Below are 20,088 nucleotides of genomic sequence, written 5' to 3' on the forward strand. Positions count from 1 at the left end.
TAAAATACTCTAAATTTAAAAATTACACAATTCACAAATTTCAAGATGATAAGAATGGGGTTTTGCACATTTTTGGGCATTATAATATATTAATCCTCTGCATGTAATATATTAATCCCACTTGCTTGTTAGAAAGCTTGGCAACTTTTTCATACATATATATATATATATAATCTCACAGCTTGCAAACAACAACATCAAGATTAAGTAATAATAGCATTTCATTATTATCTAAAGCAGTTTCTTCTCCTCTTGTCTCTCTTTTTGATATATCTATCTCCTTATAACTTCTCCCACCCAAATACAAATCCTTGAACAATTTGTGATGGAAATTCATTTCCAACAACCAAACCTGCAGCATCAGAAAGCAAGCATTTCAGTCACAAAAGGAGGCAAATTCAAAGGGAGAAATAGAAACAGCAACACAAACAAATTTGTTGGTGTGAGACAAAGGCCTTCAGGGAGATGGGTAGCTGAGATCAAAGACACAACTCAGAAGATAAGAATGTGGCTTGGAACATTTGAGACAGCAGAAGAAGCAGCAAGAGCTTATGATGAAGCTGCATGTCTTCTTCGTGGATCCAACACTCGCACCAACTTCATCACTAATGTCTCATTGGATTCTCCTCTTGCTTCTCGGATTCGAAATCTTCTTAACAACAAAAAAGGTGTCAAACAACAAGAAGATGTTGTTGTTGATGCATCTTCCTCCTCAAGAGTTAGCACTTCTAGCAGCAGTGTTAGCAATACTAGTAGTGATTCAAGCAATAATGACAACAATAATAACAACAACAACTCTCTTCTTTCTAGTGAGACAACTCAGAACACTAAGCTGTTTGATGATGCATATAAGCCAGACTTGAGCAATTGCAGGGAGGACTTTGAGTCATGTCCTCAATCCAATGTTTCATGGGGTTTTGGATCTGTCTTTGATCGTTTTCCTATTGCTCATGTATTGGATATACCTAAGATTGATGGCTTGACTGATACTGTTGACTTGGAGCTTTCAGAATTTGAAAGGATGAAAGTTGAAAGACAAATTTCTGCTTCACTTTATGCAATTAATGGAGTGCATGAGTACATGGAAACTGTTCAGGACTCCAATGAAGCTCTATGGGATCTTCCACCCTTATGCTCATTGTTCTGTTGAACTTTGAAGGTCTAAATGATCCTGCAAATGTTTCTTCCCAATATCATTGCAGTACTATATATGTTTACTATTATTGTAAACTTGAGGGAAGAGAGTAAGATCAAGGATTGATTGAAATATTACAATAACATATATAGCTTTAGTGAGATGATTCTGTTTTCCTAATTGCTTTCTAAATGTCACAAGGAAGAACCATGAGTTGCATTATTTTCTTGAGGGAGCCCTTTTTTCAGTCTTTGTTATGTAGGAAGTGTAAGCATTTATTTCACATTCCTAATATCAAAAGTAAAGCTTGAAGTCTCTTTTCTGTCAAAAGTCACTTTTTTAAGAATATGTCAGTGTGAAAATCTAGACTATATGTTCTTCACATCTCTAATATCAAAAGAAAAACTTGAAGTCTCTTTTGTAGGATTACATTCACTGTGAAAATCTAGACTTTGGAGGCACAATAAGCATATTGGAATCTTGGACCTCACAGCCAAACTCAAAATGACCTATTCACGTTGCTTTACATGAATAAACAGTAGAATTACACATCCTTGGAATTTCCTTATACAAAAAAGAGGCAAGTACTATGCTTGCTTTATTAATAATTTAAATAAAAAAAAGGCTTCAGTATCTTCTCAGATTTTGGTCCAATGCTGCTGCATAATTCATGTCTTTTGGTTATCTGCATTGGCCATTTTTATTTATCTTAATCAATTATGGCTAGATAAAAGTTATCTCATTATCATGTGCCAAACCTTAAGAGGGTGAACCATCACAGAAATGATTAACTCAGGAATCTTTTAACATATTTGGAGATTAAGTGATAGGACTAAGATTATATATCTCATCACATCCAAAGATATGGTTAACATCTTTCTCACAGTTTTCAAAGGCATCATTTTCATTTTACCTGTTTTGTGGACCCAAAAGCTCCATTTCTAATATTATAATTTTCTTAATCCTTATCCTCCCTTCTTTTCCATATGGCTCGTGAAGACTACATTGAGACTTAGCTATCAAGATAGAATGGTACTCTAAAACAACCAACTAGATAATTCCAATGGCTAAACTCTGAAGTAAGGACCAAAACTAGATATTGGCCGTTTGAATCTAAGAACAATGTCTCTTGGTTTATATGAATTGCAAGAAGAGACAAATCATATGGGAAGTATAATAAATGATGTGAAAAGTTCTAAATCAAAACGCGTTAGCATAACAGACTAGCAAAGAATAAAGAACCATTATTCAAAGGCATTCTAACATGGGATAACTCAGCACAATATTTACAAAAAGAAAAATGTGAACAAAAATGTATGTAGTTAAGGATAGGCTAGTGAGATACTTATTTTGTTGCAACGGTTACTCGGATGAGAACCAAACTTTTTTTTTTTCCTTTTTTAATTTATGAAATGACTATTCTTTACAAAACAATGATCACACCTTTCGATAAGTGCAATTTTATTTTGTTAGGCACGAAAAACCACCTTCAACGTGGCAATATTCCATAACCATGGCATGCACAAGAAGTTGTTCAATAACAAAAAGAGGCTTGCTTCATGCTATATAACACTACTATTATTTATAATATTCATGGCATGGCAGACTTCAAGTCTTTCACTGATGTTCACTACACATGGTTGGAATTTTTTATTATCACATTTATTATTATTCTCTTGCATTCTAAAGAGAAATGACATTTGCACATAATTTTTCTTGTTTTTGTTCATGCTATCTTGTTTAGGGGAAAAAAAAGTGTTTTGAAATGTGTGTTTAATTTATTTTATTAATCTAAAGGGAAATAGTATAAGAATGGTGTAACAAAATTGTAATTTTATTAAAAAGCACATTATTTTCTCGTTTTATAAAAAATTGTAATTTTCTTATTATTATTTTTTAATTTAAAGATTAGGATTAAATACTTTTTTCTTATCGAATATAATATTGTTCTCGCTTTTCATTAAAAATATGTTTTGCTGCATCAATTGATTTTGAAAATATGTGCTTGAGTTCGATTAATTGACACCCTGACTAAAAGTTTTACACTAATTCTAACTTTTTAATTATTTAGTATTGTAATGTAATGCTCCGTTATACACCCATAAATATTAATATTACTTATGATATAATGCGCAGTTAGAATTACATTGGTTCACTTAAAAATACGTATAAATTTTTTCTTTTAAAAAACCTTGTTCATTTTCCTTTTCAAACATTACCGTATTTAAAATAACCAATTACGTAATTATAACCATGTGACGTGCGGAATAACTATATCCTTACTTAATATCATTTATTATGTATTACACACAATTATAAGGGTTGCTTACACCAACACGAGGTATACTTTTATTTTTCACCAGCAGGGGTAGAGCACTTAAGCCCCTTGCGACAGAGTCTTTCTCCACGCACAGATCCTCCTACGTGCTTAAGCTCTCTCATAAGCGCTTAAGCTTCCTTGTGAGCGCTTAAGCTCTCTCTGATAGATAAATCCTCGAAAACTTTCTGCTACAGCGCGCTTAAGCTCCCTTATGAGCGCTTAAGCACCATCCACCTGTACAAAACACTACTTCCCCTGTTTTCATGTATTTCTCTTGGGAACTTTTTGTCCAATGCCATTACACCAACAAACTTTACATATATCATTGTACACACCAAAATGGTAATAACATAATACCTCATTACATCAATGTTCTAATGAATCATGTACAACAATGTTCTTAAAAATAAATACATGCCAAAGAACTTAGAACAACATATGATCAAAGTCCCTATCCATATACATGAGTGCTATACAAAATGTCAATGGTCATCCTCTATGTCCCACATGAAGACCTGAACCAATGAAGCTTCAAAATTCTCTATACATGGACAAATACTAAATGGCATGCATAAGCAAAAGACAACAGCATCAACATATATCAATCTAGCTCAAATGTGACCACCTGCCACTAGAGGCTCCTGCAACATCTGTACCTTAAATAGCATTCCCTAAATGGGGTGAGATAAAAACTCAATAAACTCAGGGTTCTTGGAGAATTCCTCCAACCCAGAGTTCACTTCCTGCATGAAAGGTTAGTATCCACATGGCATGAACTACATCATATATCCAGAGGCAATAACAATAATGATTTCATAATAGCATACTCAAGCATTCAAATAGCCAAAGAGTTAAACAATCAAATCATCACACATGCTTCAGTTGCATCTTAGTCCTTTCCACTAAGATTCCAGCTTGACTCTAGTGATTGTCTATTGGCCTTTTCTCCTAGGGCTGTGCATGGGTCAGGTCGAGTCAGATTTTGTGCCGACTCGACCCAACTTGGTTTTTATAGGTCAGGTATTTTGACCCGATCCGCTTTAATTTGATCAAAGTCAGGTCTGACTTGGTTTGGACTTTTTTGAACTAGTTTAGAACTGGATCGGATCTGATCTGACTTGGTTTCTGAAGTGGGTCAAATCTGACCTGACCCGTTTCTGACTTGGTTTCGTCACAAAATTTCTACGTTGCAAACGACGAAAATTTTGTCACAAAATTAATTTTTCGTCGGAATACTTTTTGTCAAAAAGCGACGAAATTTTTTCTCTAATGAAAATTTTTACAAAAATATATTTTCTATCGAAATTTAGTTTTCGTCAAAAGTTTTGACGAAAATGATTTCCCCAAACAAATGTTTTAAACGAAAAAAGAATTCCGTAAAAAATTTTGACGGAATGTTTTTCGTTCAAAATTTCGATGGGAATGTGTTCTAATAAAAATTTCGACGGAAATTGTTTTGAGGGAAATGTTTCATTCGAAACTTTCGACGAATTTAGATTCTCTAAAGAATCCTGACAGAATATTTTTTCCGTCAAAATTTTTTATCGAAATAATTTTTTTCAAAATTTTTTACGAAAACTCTTGACAGAAATGTGTTTCGTTGAAAATTTTGATAGAAATGTTTTTTATCAAAAAAATTGAGGAAAATATTTAGTCGCAAATTTTCGATGGAAATGTGTTTCGCTAAAAATTTCGACGAAATTTTTTTTTGTCAAAAAGTTTAACGAAAATATTTCCATCGAAAACTTTTGCCGAAATTTGAATTCTGTAAAGAATTTTGATGAAATTTTTTCTGTCAAAAAATTTCGATGGAAATATGTTTCGTCGAAATTTTGGATGAATATGTTTTTTTGTGAAATATTTTGACGAAATTTAGATTCTTTAAAAAAATTTGACAAAAAAAAATTTCCGTCAATTTTTTTTACAGAAATATTTTTAGTCACAAATTTTGATGAAAATATTATTCGTCAATAAATTTTCGAAAACATTTGATGGAAATATTTTGCGTAAAATTTTTTGACGTAATTGTTTTAAGTTAAAACTTTTCTTTTAAAGTAATTGTGATTTTTTTGTCTTTTTTCTTTTTCACATAATGGGTATGGGTCAAGTTTTGGGTCAATGGGTCATTATTAAAACAAGTTAGGTCTAAAACTGACTCAAATAAAGTGGGTCAATATTTAATCCCAGTTCAAAAAAAATAGGTATTAATGGGTCAGGTCAAGGTCAGATCAAGTGAACCAGTTTTTTTGCACACCCCTACTTTCTCCAATGACACAACAATACTATATGAATGCAAGCATACCATAATATTAACATTACCATCAATCATCCAATCATTAACCATTACTTCCATAAAAGCAATGGTGGAACAACAAGAAGGATGAACCTCCAAGATCCAAAGGTTTACCTCTTGATGCTTCCTTTCTTCTGCAAGCTTTCTTCTAGTTCCACAACACCAATTTCTCTTGGTATGCGAACTTGGTAATTCTTTCCAATCACCAACACACCCTAATAAAGAGTGTGAACCAATCAACATATATACACATATTCAACATTTAATTTCAATCAAATCACTATAAATCTACCAAGAATTCCTATTTAGTGGCTTACCCTCTTTTCTCTTAAAACCAAGACTTAGGTTTTCAATCCAATGGATTCTACTCAATCAAGAGGTCCCCTTGCTCAACTCTAAATCATAAACATAATAAAACAACAAGGAAAACAACATCAAAATCACCCGTCAAAATTGATTTTCGTGACACTATTCATATGAAAAATTAACATCCATGAAACTGACTAAGATCATGGAATAAAGCATGCATGACAACTCACCATAGTTGTCTCTAGAATGAAGAGGAGCAAGTTTCCATGGCTCCAATAGCTTGAGACTCATCTAAATCACTCAAAACTCAAAATCTCTCTAAACCTTAGATAGATGGATATCCTCACACAAGGCCACCTAACTGAAAATGACAAGGGATTTGTACTCACAAGGTGAAACTAAGAAACTTTGCTTCAAGAATCAAAGGATTTCACCAAGTATTGAAGATTCTAGGTTTTGACAAGGTTTTCTCTCCTCGCACTCCCATGGTCGACGGTCAAATGAAGGGAAGGAGAAGAAGATGTAATGTTGGAGAGAGAAATGCTTATTTTCACTTAACAAATGATATTTAATTCAAAGACTCTTTTAGTCATTCTTTCATTTTATTTCCTCCCTTCCAAATTCCTTCTAATCCCATGACATAATCATCTTAGCATAAATTTTGTAACGCCCGGCCGCTTCAAGAATCAATGACTATCCCCTCATACTAACACGAGACTTTTCAATGTGTTTTTTCTCACTCGCACACTTCCTAGAAAAACTTCCTAAGAGGTCACCCATCCCAGAATTACCGCAAATCAAGCACGCTTAACTATGAAGTTCTTCCGTTCCGGGCTACTGAAAAGTAAATGCATCTTGTTAGTAAGGGTAGTACCAATTAATTCTTATAAGCTATCCCAAACTGTGCAGTCTCATATCTGCACAGTTTTTAGAATCCCTCTCTTTCGGGTGTCGATTCGATTCATTCATGTAACCCCCGCTGGAAGCTTGTCAGGAGTCGCTCCTTGTCCATGCCCTTTCGCACCGGCGATCACTCCCTGCCCTCATCAGCGCTTGGGATGTTACAAATTTAATATTCTTGTAGGTCATTAAATAATGTATCACCATATTATTTAACAGTTTTGGGTATAATTTGGTTAATTATCGTTTTACCCAAAATCTCTCACTAACTGCACATTCGCCCAAAAGAGACTTTATTCATTTAATTAAGCATTTTTACTTAATTAATTCAATTATGAATGATTAAATTCTTAATCTCATAATTACACAGGTTAAGGTTATTATATGTAATGTTTGGTTTTATTTTTTGGCTTTGAAAAAAATAGTGTTAAAACTAATATAATATTTAGGGGTGTACATGCCTACATGGAGTAATTCGGTTCGGTTTTTAATGAAAATAGAACTGAACTAGTTTGAATGGTTCGGTTTTCAAACCTAATCAATTTTTTTTCAAATTGGTTTGAAACTGATTTATGGTTTAAAATCAATTTTGATTAAACTGGTTTTGAATTGAAACAGGTTTATGGTTCAAAACCGGTTTTAATTTAAAATCAGTTCAAAATTCAAAATCAATTTAAAATTTAAAATTGATTTTGTAACCGGTTATAAACCGACTTCAAATCAAAAACAACTTGGTCTTCTATGGAAAATTTAAGTTTTTATGCGAAAATTATATTATATTTTGAGAAGGCTAGCTAATCTGTATATGGGTTTGATGTTTGTTATTTTAAGTGACATAAGTTATGTCATTTTAGGAGAGAGATAGACACAGAAAAATGGAAATCATGGGAGAGAGAAAGTGGGTGGTTTTTTTAATTTAAAATTCAAATTTTCTGTGTCTGTATCTCACTTAAAATGACATAACTTTCTGTCATTTAAAATGACAAACACTTTTCCCTCTTTATAAATAATATAAAATGGGAGAGAGGAAAAAAAAGTCACAGGTAAATTAGTAATCCATACTCCATAGTAAAGCAAGAACGAAATACAAAATATCTATATAAAAAGATTGAAAAATATGATATACATTATGTTTTCTCCATACATGTGGATCAAAGCTTCTACTAATGAATAACTTTTCAACTGCAAATGGATCAATTTTGAGTTTATGCCAAATTGGTTTTAATGGATCGGTATAAAAATCAACCTTGTTTTGCCTTTTCCTAAACCAAATTTTTTTTCTTTCTAAACTGGTTTAAAATCAGTTCAGAACCGATTTATGGTTTAAAACCTATTTTGATGTAGAATCAGTTCAAAATGAGTTTAAAATTGGACAAATTCAAAACCAGATCAAAACTAATCCAAAACCTAAACTGATTTGATTTTGGATCAAGAAAGGGAGCAATTAGCTAGTAAGGTTTTGAGTTCCATTTTGCAGTTTAGTTGGACTCCGGATACCTAGAGTCAATGCCACGACAACTGTTGTATATAATATAATGTTTACATTTTTAATATTCTAAAATGGGGAAGGATATTATAACAATCAAGTAGTGTTATTACCAATCAATTTCACCGTTAGATCGATTATGTTGATCTAACGGTTGTATTTATTTACATCTTTGTATGGTTATGATTCCCCATATTTAAAGTGAAAGCATACAAAGGTGAAAATAAATATAAAGTATTAAATATGAGAAATCATAACTATACAAAGATGAAAATAAATATAACCGTTGGATCAACATAATCAATCTAATTGTGAAATTGATTGTTAGTAATATTGGTAATAACACTACTTAATTATTACAATATTCTATTCCTTCTAAAATAGTAAAATACCTTATTATATCTAGAAAGATATTCCTAATTTTAAATATAATATTTATTCTTTGGGAAAATAGTTATCATTAATTATTCATTTACAAATTTAAGAACATAAATATGAAATGAAAATTATCAAATAGAAAAATATATAAACACGTGAGCAAATTAGTTGTCATAATTCTAATGCCCACGAGACGTACCAACCTCCGGTTTCACAATCTTTATATGTGTCACTTATGATTCACCGACACTTTAAAAACTATGATGTGTCGTGTCTGACACTCTCCGACACTTCGACACTCTCCGACACTCCAACACGCGTTAAAGAGATTAAAAAAAGGATTCGAACGTTGCATTATGTTGCTTTTTTAGTTTCAACTATTAGATTTATTGGATTACGATTACTATTTTATTGAATTTAATATAAATATTTAAGATATCTTATGTTTCTTTGCAAAATTGATGTGTATTATAAGTTTAGTTTTATTTTTTTGTTAAATTATTGAATATTAAATATAATATACACTACATAAATTTAAAATATTATTTAATATCAAAACGTGTCCTAACGTGTTAAAATCTAACATTTTTTAAAATTTATGTGTTGGAGTGTCGTGTCATATCGTGTTTCGTGTTCCGTCTCGGTGTCGATATAACATAGTCTCACACTCACTATCATATCCACCTAAACAATTTGGTTTTAAAAAATAGAAAATGGTTTGTTTTCAAAACCCGTTTAAAAAATCGGTTTTTACGAAAATAAGAAAAATAATAATAAAATGGTTTGTTCTTAAAATTACAAAATAAAAAAATAATAAAAATTGTAAACCTGGAACAATAGAAGAGTAAAAGTGACGATAAATCGTTTATCCTTTTAAAGAATATAACTTTGTGTCATTTTAGACTCTAACCGTTGATTTCCGTCAATCAACGGTTAAGATTTATTGAGTTTTAGTACGAATTACTAATTAATTAATAAGTTTGACCCAATAAATCCTACCGTTAATTGATAGAAATCAACGGTTAAGATCTAAAATGATTCAAAATTATATTCTTTAAAAGGACAAACATTTTTCTCATAAATATTTCCATAAAAATAATTACCAAATATTCAAATTAATTAGAACAATATCAATTTGTTTAAGCAAATCTCAAAATCCATATCAAATACACTTGGTGCAAACACCGATTGAATGAAGAAAATTTCTCTTCAAGTTTTGAGACTATACAATCACAATTTGGAAAGAGTAAACACCTCTTCGATATCATCATAAAACAATTTCTTGAAAGAATCCATGTGAGATGAATCCAAAGAAATAGCCACAATGACCCCATTACCATTAGCATTATTGAAAATGAAGGCCTTCCCTTCGGAATCCATAAATCCTGGGCCAAAATAAACAGGTTTTCCCCACCCAAAATCTGCATCCTCAAACGGGAAATTCATCCAACTCACAACAAAAAGGTTCGGGTTCCCCTTGAATGGTCCTTCATGTACACTTGTTGCAGGGTAGTGAAAATTATTCCTCACCATATTCATATCCTTTTGATTTTCTATATGACCAAGTGCTGACCTTACAAACTCCCCTGTCACCCTTTCAAGTGCTTTCCTAACATTCCAAGCTGCATAACTCAAAGGCTTTTGCATAAGGTCATCAAAGGAGCATGTTGGTGTCACTGTAGGAAATGCTGCATTCCCTGCATAACAATCAAGAAAGGGTGGCCTCAACCTGTTTCTACAGTTAACCAATGTTGACAACCTTGTGTGTTGGTCACCATTTCCCTCATAGCGTGCTTTACTAACACACCTCCACAAGTGCCCTGCAATTACTTCAAAAGTTGAACAAGGTCTTGGTGCTGCAGCACTAGCACCATAGGCACTATTTACCTTCTTCTTGAGCTTCTCAACTTGTTCTTGTGTGAGTTTCACAATATCAACTACTACTACCCTTGTGTCTCCCAATTCACCTACCCAAGGAGGAGGAGGGTGAAACTCAAGATGTTCATGCAACCCCATATGAAGCTTTTGTGAATCTAGCAAAGTTCTATCATGGCATGGCATTTCTTTTAGGTCCACATTCTCTCCTCTTGCTAACATGGCCCATGTTCTCATGAAATGCATGGTTGCTATTCCATCAATTACAGCACGACACAAGGCAACACCTATGACAAGACCACCACATTGGAATCTTGTTAGTTGCACCACTAGCAGAGGAACCTCCTCAATGGGAACACCATAATCAATGTTTGGCATAAGCTTTGACACCAAATTGGTTGGCACAAAATCACCCAAATCATCCAAGTTCTTCACTTCGTCACAATTGGCTTCCAATAACCACGCTCCCTTGCCATTGCAATGGATTTCCCATTGTCCTCCTTCAATCCAACTCAACCTCCCTGCAAGTGGATAATAAATAACCAAAGCTTTGCTTAGAGAGGTCCTCAGGATGTGAACAAAGGTTGATGCTTTTTCATGGCCATGTGGCTTGTACACAAAAAGGAGAGGAGCATGGGTGCGAAGCTTGATTTGTTCACACAAGGAGTATAGTTTTTCATTTGGGGTGGGTTCAGAGGGTGTGACAGTGTAACAAGATTGAACACTAACCATTGTGTATGATTGTTTTCTCAGTTATTTCTCTGCTTTTCTCTTTTAGTTCATTAAAGGGATTGTATGCCACTTGCTGATGCTATAGCAGCATAAGTGGTTGTTTCCACCTCTTCAAAACACGTTAGCATAACAGACAAGCAAAGAATGAAGAACCATTCTTCCAAGGCATTTTTTAAATTTATTAAATAACTATTCTTCACAAAACAATGGTCACACATTTTGAAAACTTCAATTTTATTTTTTTAGGCATGAAAAACCACCTTCAACATGGCAATTCCATAACCATGACATGCATCCCACAAGGCAGAAACGAGTTGAACTGGTCAAATTTGAAAGATATATGACATTAGAGAACATGAGTGCAGACAAGTCACGTCTGAGCCTTGTCCTAGGTATTGTCTAAGATCAACTAAAAAAGAAATAAATTGAATGTACTGCTTGCCGGTGGAACTTGCAATGACATAGGAGTAAGAAAACTTTGACCAAACAAGAAGTTGTTCAATAAAAAAGAGAGGCTTGCTTCATGCTATATAACACCACAATTATAATATTCATGAGAAAAAAATTAATACAATATCATTTTAATAAAAAAATACGAAGATACAGTCACTTTGAACCAATTTACGAATATATTGCATTGAGTCACGCCTAATGGAGGCATCAATGGTGCAAAGTCGCGACCCCACACAGGCGCGATTTTGCACCATTCACACATGACACAAAAAGTTAATATTTTGACCGTAAACTTTCGAAAGGCCGTAACTTTTGACTTGGGTTACGAAATAATGTGATTTTTTTTATTCCACATAATTTTTCGATATTTATGCAATGACATCTCATTGAAGGGGATTCGGACAAAAATAGTTTCTAATTTTTTTTTCAAATTTAAGATATTTTACCGTAAACTTTCATAAGGCCATAACTTCAGAAGAGCACGTGATTCGGACACTCGAATAAAAAATTATGGCCTTATGAAGTTTTTCGATAAAATATCTTAAATTAAAAAAAAAAAAATTGGAAACTTTTTTGTCTGAATTCCTCTCAATGAGATGCCATTGTGTAGATCTCGAAAAATTATGTGGAATCAAAAATAAAATTAACTGATTTAGACACCCGAGTCAAAAGTTACGGTCTTTCGACGTTTTACGATCAAAATATTGGTTTTTTGTGCCACATATCACCGTGTGAATGGTGCAAAGTCGCACTTGTATGGGGCACGACCGGTCGCGCTTGTGTGGGGTACAACTTTGCACAAGTTGCGTCTGTATGGGGCGCATCCTTGCACATGAGTCGCACCTAACTGAAACGCGATTAACTACTATAGATTCGTAAATTGATTTCAAATAATAATATATTAATTTTTTTGCCAATATTCATGGCATGGCAGACTTAAAGTGTTCCACTGTGTTCACTACAAATGAAAGGAATTTTTTATTATCACATTTATTATTATTCTCTTGCATTCTAAAGTTGAGAATAGGATAAAAAGCCTTAACATGAGAATATGCTTTTTTTTTTTCTTTTTACTTTTTAAATAAATTATCAGGTATCCTAGGCAACTAGCGCCAATTAATCTAAATTCAAGCTAGTCATAAGTATAAGGGTTACAAAACTCTCCCAATATAAGTTTTTAACACAGCTACGTACTCAAGACCACGGATTAATCTAGAATAACTCTGCTAGTTGATTAAGTTTGTTGCAATTAGTGTAGCTAATTTAGTTTTTTTTATTGGTATAGAAGAAAGGTAAGAAAAAAAAATTACTAGCACTTAAGGAACACAAACTCCTTTGCTTTTTTAAGAGATGATGAACATCAGTGAGAAAGGATCCGTACAGATGGAAGTGCTCATTATTATTAGTCTGTTTAGATTTGCAAAGTTTAAATTAGTATACCTGATTTTGTTGCATCTCATTATTTGTACATATACCATTGGACAATATGCTCCACAAATGTTGCATAACTGGAAGTGTAGAAGTAGAAGCACAGACCTTCACTTGTTTCCACAAACAATTAAGAGAGACTGATAATACCATCTATGGTTTTGCAATACCGATTTCTCCTCAGGGTTGATTTGGTTGGAGCAAATAGGAAGGTGGGAATGATAATGTATTAAATATTACCATTTTTCTCCCCTCTTCAATTCCACCAGTCATTTATTTCATCTCTGCAGTTTCTTATTTTCTTCATGTTAACTTGTAAACACATTACTATTTCAAAAGATGAAATAAATATCTAATATCTTTTCAAGTAATGACAATTTGCAGCATTCTTATTCAGCCATTTATTTTGCTCTGCAATAAAACCAGCAAGGGATTTAAATGACAATTAAACTAACATTGTTCATGACGAAAACAATTGTCTCAACACTAAACTAGAAACAACCATAAGAACAGAGCTAGCACACAGCTGAAAGATGCTTAGAAACAATACACAAGGAGGGACATTACACATCCAGAGACACAAAATAGAGAAAAGAAGGGACATGTAGGTAGCTGAAGATGAAAGATTGACTATTTTCAGTAACCATCATCCTCTTCTTCACCTTCTGCTCCAACTTCTTCGTAGTCCTTTTCAAGGGCAGCAAGATCCTCCCGGGCTTCTGAGAATTCACCTTCTTCCATTCCTTCACCCACATACCAGTGGACAAATGCCCGCTTAGCATACATGAGATCAAATTTGTGATCAATGCGAGAGAAAACCTCAACAACAGCTGTGTTGTTGCTTATCATACAAACTGCACGCTGCACCTTTGCAAGATCCCCTCCTGGTACTACAGTTGGAGGTTGGTAGTTGATACCACACTTGAAACCAGTAGGACACCTGAAAATTAGTCATCAAAATCAATCAGATTTTGTGAAGAGAAATGGAAAATTCCAAAGAAGAATATGTCCCCTTAGAGAATAGGATCCTCCAGCACCCTCTTCCTCCACACCCCAAGTAATTAGTTCCGATCTTTCCAACTCATTTTTATCTCCTATTATTGGACAAGGTCTTGAAAAGTAACTTGTTTTGCTTCACTAGTTTACAGCTTATCCACTCTTTTTACAATTAATCCCTTTCTTTCTTTCTTTTTCTCAAGAGATCCAAACCAAAGACCTAATGAATTTCATACCAACATGCACCAAGCTCACTGTTGAACCTGATGCTTCTAGAAAATGAGACCCAAAGTTAGGACATTTCTTCAAAAATTCTGTTACGATGTTTTTGTCAATAGAGCAGTTATAAGGTTTAGCACATCACTAAAGCAGGTCTAAATCATAACTAAACAATTATCTATAGCTACCAGATAATAGTGTCATGCAAAAATGCATAATTTAAGCATTTTGATCATTATCGGTAGTTTAATCAATCAAAATAAATGCCAATATATAAGGAACTATAAATAGATAGTACAAAGCATGAGGCAGTTAGAATTACAACAGAAAGAACAAAACCATTAGGCAAGGAACATAATCTAAATTATCCCACATAATATGTCATTCCAATGAAGTCTAATTACCAGTCAACAAACTGAATTGTGCGCTTTGTCTTGATATTTGAAACAGCCGCATTTACATCTTTGGGTACAACATCTCCACGATACATCAGACAGCAAGCCATGTATTTCCCATGTCTTGGATCACACTTAGCCATCATACTTGATGGCTCAAAAACAGCACTGGTGATTTCGGGAACCGATAGCTGCTCATGGAAAGCCTTCGCAGCAGATATTACAGGGGCATAAGATGAAAGCATGAAATGGATACGAGGATATGGCACAAGGTTAGTCTGGAACTCAGAAATGTCCACATTAATTGCACCATCAAATCTCAAGGAAGTGGTCAAGGAAGAGATAATTTGAGAAATCAGACGATTTAAGTTAGTGTAAGTAGGCCTTTCTATATCTAATGATCTTTTGCAGATATCATATATTGCTTCATTGTCCAAAAGCACAACCACATCAGCGTGCTCAAGAAGAGAATGAGTGGAAAGAACACTGTTGTAAGGTTCAACAACTGCAGTAGATACCTGCATGTTAAACAGTACTACCATAAGGAGTGGAAAATCAATAATAATATATACATATAAACAATTAATAAGAAAAGCATAAAACATGAATTAAGAAAACCAAGAAATCCCAGAAGAATGTAGAGCAACAAATGAGAAAGTATCTCTAGTAATATTAGCCTGTACTTTCCTTTGTGGCAATGTTCATATCTTAGAATATTCAAAAATAAAACTGGTGATATCCTACTACATATCACTGGATTTGTTTCCATTTGAACTTGACTAGGAAGGCAAGAGATATATTTCTTACAGGAATACTGTCCTGAATAAAAGGCCCGAAACCGAAGATTGTATGATGTTAATAGATATTTGATGCTCCAAAAACAGTTGACTTTACTTTCATTCTTATTTTACAATTACTTTAAGAAAACACCTGAGGAGAAGGATAGATAGTAAAGCCAAGTTTAGACTTCTTTCCATAATCTACAGACAACCGTTCCAAAAGTAATGATCCCAAACCAGAGCCAGTACCACCACCGACAGCATTGAAAACCAAGAATCCTTGCAAACCAGTGCAATTGTCTGCTAATTTTCTCATACGATCAAGGCATTGTTCAACAATTTCTCTTCCAACTGCAGCATAGATACACAATAAGTGGCACTGTCCTGTTAAATATTGAAGAAAATAGCTAATTTCGACCAGCATTAAAAATTGAATTACCAGTGTAATGTCCCCTTGCAAAATTATTAGCAGCATCTTCCTTGCCAGAAATTAATTGCTCCGGGTGAAAGAGTTGTCTATAAGGACCAGATCTTACTTCATCAATAACAGTAGGTTCCAGATCAACAAATAAAGCCCTTGGCACATGCTTGCCGGATCCCGTCTCACTGAAGAAGGTGTTAAAAGCATCACGTGCAATGCCAATGGAGTTGTCACTGCAAGTAGACCAAAATCAGCATTATTTGTGCCAAAAGTAAAGGGAGAAACAAGTAGAAAAGATACGTCAAAAATCAAGTCCTAGCTTTTGGGCAATGAGAAATTAGAAGCTTAAAAGGTGATAAAATCCATTCAATATGAATTTAGGCACCAAATTGTTTTATACACTAGCACCCCACCAAGTCTCCTAACAAATCAATCATATTATCAATGTATAAAATATGAAGAAAAGTATGTAAAGAACCTTGGGATACACCACCCCAAAAGCTAGCTCAAAGGGTGGGAGTGCGCTCAAGACCTTATAAACTCCACATTAGTTGCACATACAACCAATGTGGGACTATATATCTCAACACGCCCCCTCACACGAGAGCCCATTGGGCTTGAAGAGTGGACAATGCAACAGGCCCAGCCTACCTGTGCTAAGAAACGCCACAAGAGAAAGTGGGGGGCGGCGAGGCTCTGATACCATGTAAAGAACCTTGGGATACACCACCCCAAAAGCTAGCTCAAGGGGTGGGAGTGCCGAAAGCCTTATAAACTCCACATTAGTTGCACATACAACCAATGTGGGATTATATATCTCAACAAAGTAGAATAGAAATTCAACTAAAAGGTAACAATAGAAATGAGGGTGGGGAATGCGGCAACAATCATTTAATCACAAACTCAAACAGAAATAAAGTGAACAAATTAAGTTATAGTTCAAGAACCCACCATAAGGTTCCGAAATTAAGTTTAAACACACGAGCGTCAGAAATATAACTACAGAATATACAGTAGAAAGATGTTGATCCAAATTGAAGAGATATGGTAGCACTCTTTGGGTCTAAGCAGAGTGCTAGCCACTCATTACAAGCAATATCCTACTTAACATATAGCTATTACAAATAAGCTCAATCAACGATTGATGAACTGTTTTGTATGTGCAAATTAAAAAATTAAGGGATTCTTATCCGCAGAAATAGCTTTACTACATGATTTTTCAATCACCTTTTTAAGGATCTGTGAGGATATCAGCTCACCTATGAGCAGATAATAATAGAAGTTCTAATTGAGAATAGCTAATAATTGAATAAGACTTAAATGAGAAGGAAAATATTTATTGAGAGAGAAAATCTTTGAAAATCTTGAGGAATTTCAGATCTCATTTTTATTTTTCAAGCTATCAAGAAGTAAAATTTCATGTCAGCATAAAGTCTTTGGTACTACAACATATATGGCAAACCTTGATTCCGCTAACCTGGTCAAAATTTCAAGTCAATATTTTTCCCAACTTTTTCTCCTCCTTTTTTTTTTTTCTTACTCATGAAAAGAGGGAGCTCATGAAATCCCAGATATGTAGGAAATGAAAATAACATGATCAAGGTTGATAATTTGATTTAAACCACAGCTTACAAAAGACCCCCAAAATGAAAAAAAAAATAAACCCTAGAAGGCACTTTGGGAAAGATATAAGTTTAAGGATTGCATCTAACTGAGCAAGACAATAAATTGAAAATATATATATATATATATATATATATATATATATATATGAATTAAAACGAACAGCAGAAGACCTAAAAATTCAAACAGATAAAAAATTCATGTAAAAAAAGACATAAAAAAAAAAAACATTGATAATATAAAACAATGTACCTGGGCATCAAGCCATCAGGTTGAATTCCATGCTCAAGACAATAAAGCTCCCAACATGAATTTCCCACCTGAATTCCAGCTTGTCCAATATGAATACTAATCACCTCTCTCATCTTCTCTTTCTCAGTTTCTCTCTGTGTTGCCAATAAAAATCACAAGGAAGAGCAAACTGCAAAGGTGAGAGAAAGCATACAATATTTTTTTTAATATTTCTTTTCTTTTCTTTTTTAATATTTATTTTCTTTCTTCAAACACAATGAGTGAAGGATGGAAGGGATATTGTCATGTGTAAATTTAATGAGCTGTCTAAATTTTATATTTAGTGGGACCATATAATATCAAAATTATTGATTCCATAATCACTTAAATTTTTTAGTTAAATTGATATTTTTACTATGGGATCAAAGTTTTTTTATATATTATTTATGAGAAAAATATTTCTGCAATTAATGCAGATAAGTTATCTGCATTTATTTTCAAAAAGATATTATTTTGGTATTGAAATCTTAAAAAATTATAAATATAAATATTATTATAACTCTGGAATAAATTAAAATTATAAAAATATCATAATTTGTGTCTCAAAACGATGTCATATTGACTTCGAAAAAAACGAACCCATTATTTATAAAAAAGTATATATACAAAATATACTGATAACAAGTTCATGTGAAATTTATACATTAGAGTATCCACTTTTAGTGAAAGAAAGCCAAAAAATCAAAAGGTTACATTTACATACAATCTTTAACAGTTGATGAAAATCTTATATAAAAGAACAATGTTATGTTAATAATAAAGGGGACCCTCGTTTGGTGCCAAAAAGTAGGTGGAGATGAAGGGGCCATGCTTTTGGTCGGTTTTGCAACTTATTTGTGGGGGCACTTGTCCTTGTCGCTTTTGCTGTTCTTTCATGTCATGTCATAACACATAACAGCTCTTATTCTTCGTTCCTGAAATATCTGTTTACTTTGTGTAGCAGTAGCTGTAACTATCTTGGCATCTTGCATTTGTGACTTATCTTTCTCCTCTGAGACCTGTTACTCTGTTAGGCTACACTACTGTTGAGATTGCTTTGTAATCAATTGTGATGTGTGCCCTTATTTAATTTTTAATTTTTTTTAATTTTTTCATCATCAATTCATTAATTATTTAATTAATTCGATTAGACCTTTATATTTTAAGGATTATATTACTTTTTTGGAGTTATTCAACTCTAATTATCTCTTTGAGGCGAGTTGGCTCCTTCCGGTATCCTCACAAGCTTCGACTCTTTTAGTCGGCTATGGGACTAATCCGGAGTGCGGGAGGTCAGTGATGGCTAAAGGTTCAACCCTCTTCCCAAGAATGTATAAGGATTATATTACTCTCGTATAATAAAAAATATATCTTATTTTGTAAATATAATTATATGATAGGTCCCATTATTTATTAAAAAAAAAAGACACAAGAATCGATGAATCTGTAAAAAATTATATTAGTATAACCCTAATTTTACATAAAAAAAGGAAAAAAAAACAACATAACCCTAATTTTAATCACTGATAATTAATGATACTTTTTCGTGTGCTCTCTGGTACTTTTTTGTGTGCCCTTATTTAATGGTAATCAATGGTGGAACTGTGCTTTTTGTGTGCTCACTGATAATTAATGATTTTTTTTTTCCATTCCCTTGTTGAATTTTGGTATGGACACAATGAGATAATAGTACAGTTATTATAACACCATTTATCTTGCACACTAAAAAAAATACAATAATATTTTATACATAATTTTTTTGAAGATAATAGATATATTTTATGAGTGAACAAAAAATTACTTCTATTGTAGTAGAAAAATTGTACATTATCAAAATAATAGGTTGAGCACAATTGAGTTACTTTCGTAAAGAGAAAAATATATGGGAGTATTTAATATTAGTTTAGAAATTTTAGAGTATAAATAAATATCATAGAAAATAAACACGAATTGACATTTTGTATATAATAAATTTTTTTATATATATAAATCCTTGGAAGAGATATTTTTTAATAATGTATTATGAAAATAATAAATTATTATTACAATAATGTTTTATCTTGAAGATGCGACAAT

The 20,088-nt window shown here is 33.1% G+C and overlaps 3 protein-coding genes across 3 annotated transcripts; 1 reads left to right on the plus strand and 2 right to left on the minus strand.

Moving 5' to 3' along the window:
- The first annotated feature begins 325 nt into the window (after window positions 1-325).
- On the plus strand, window positions 326-1,150 carry LOC133289447 (ethylene-responsive transcription factor ERN1-like). Its single transcript, XM_061487381.1, has one exon. The coding sequence runs from the start codon at window positions 326-328 to the stop codon at window positions 1,148-1,150; it is 825 nt and encodes a 274-aa protein (XP_061343365.1).
- Window positions 1,151-10,051: 8,901 nt separating this feature from the next.
- Window positions 10,052-11,428, minus strand: LOC133289448 (hydroxycinnamoyl-CoA:piscidic acid hydroxycinnamoyltransferase-like). The gene has a single exon (XM_061487382.1). The coding sequence runs from the start codon at window positions 11,426-11,428 to the stop codon at window positions 10,052-10,054; it is 1,377 nt and encodes a 458-aa protein (XP_061343366.1).
- A 2,283-nt stretch (window positions 11,429-13,711) lies between these two features.
- On the minus strand, window positions 13,712-18,203 carry LOC133289426 (tubulin alpha-5 chain-like). The gene is made up of 5 exons (XM_061487354.1): window positions 17,995-18,203; window positions 16,138-16,352; window positions 15,850-16,049; window positions 14,929-15,437; window positions 13,712-14,249 (listed from the first exon to the last, which is right to left on the minus strand). Exons 1-5 carry the CDS (start codon window positions 18,105-18,107, stop codon window positions 13,946-13,948), a joined length of 1,341 nt encoding a protein of 446 aa, XP_061343338.1. The 5' UTR covers window positions 18,108-18,203; the 3' UTR covers window positions 13,712-13,945.
- Window positions 18,204-20,088: the final 1,885 nt, after the last annotated feature.

This window comes from Gastrolobium bilobum, unplaced genomic scaffold (genome assembly GCF_033153095.1).
Source record: "Gastrolobium bilobum isolate Gb01-03AN ecotype WA unplaced genomic scaffold, APGP_CSIRO_Gbil_v1 utg3711, whole genome shotgun sequence".
NCBI classification, from domain to species: Eukaryota; Viridiplantae; Streptophyta; class Magnoliopsida; order Fabales; family Fabaceae; genus Gastrolobium; species Gastrolobium bilobum.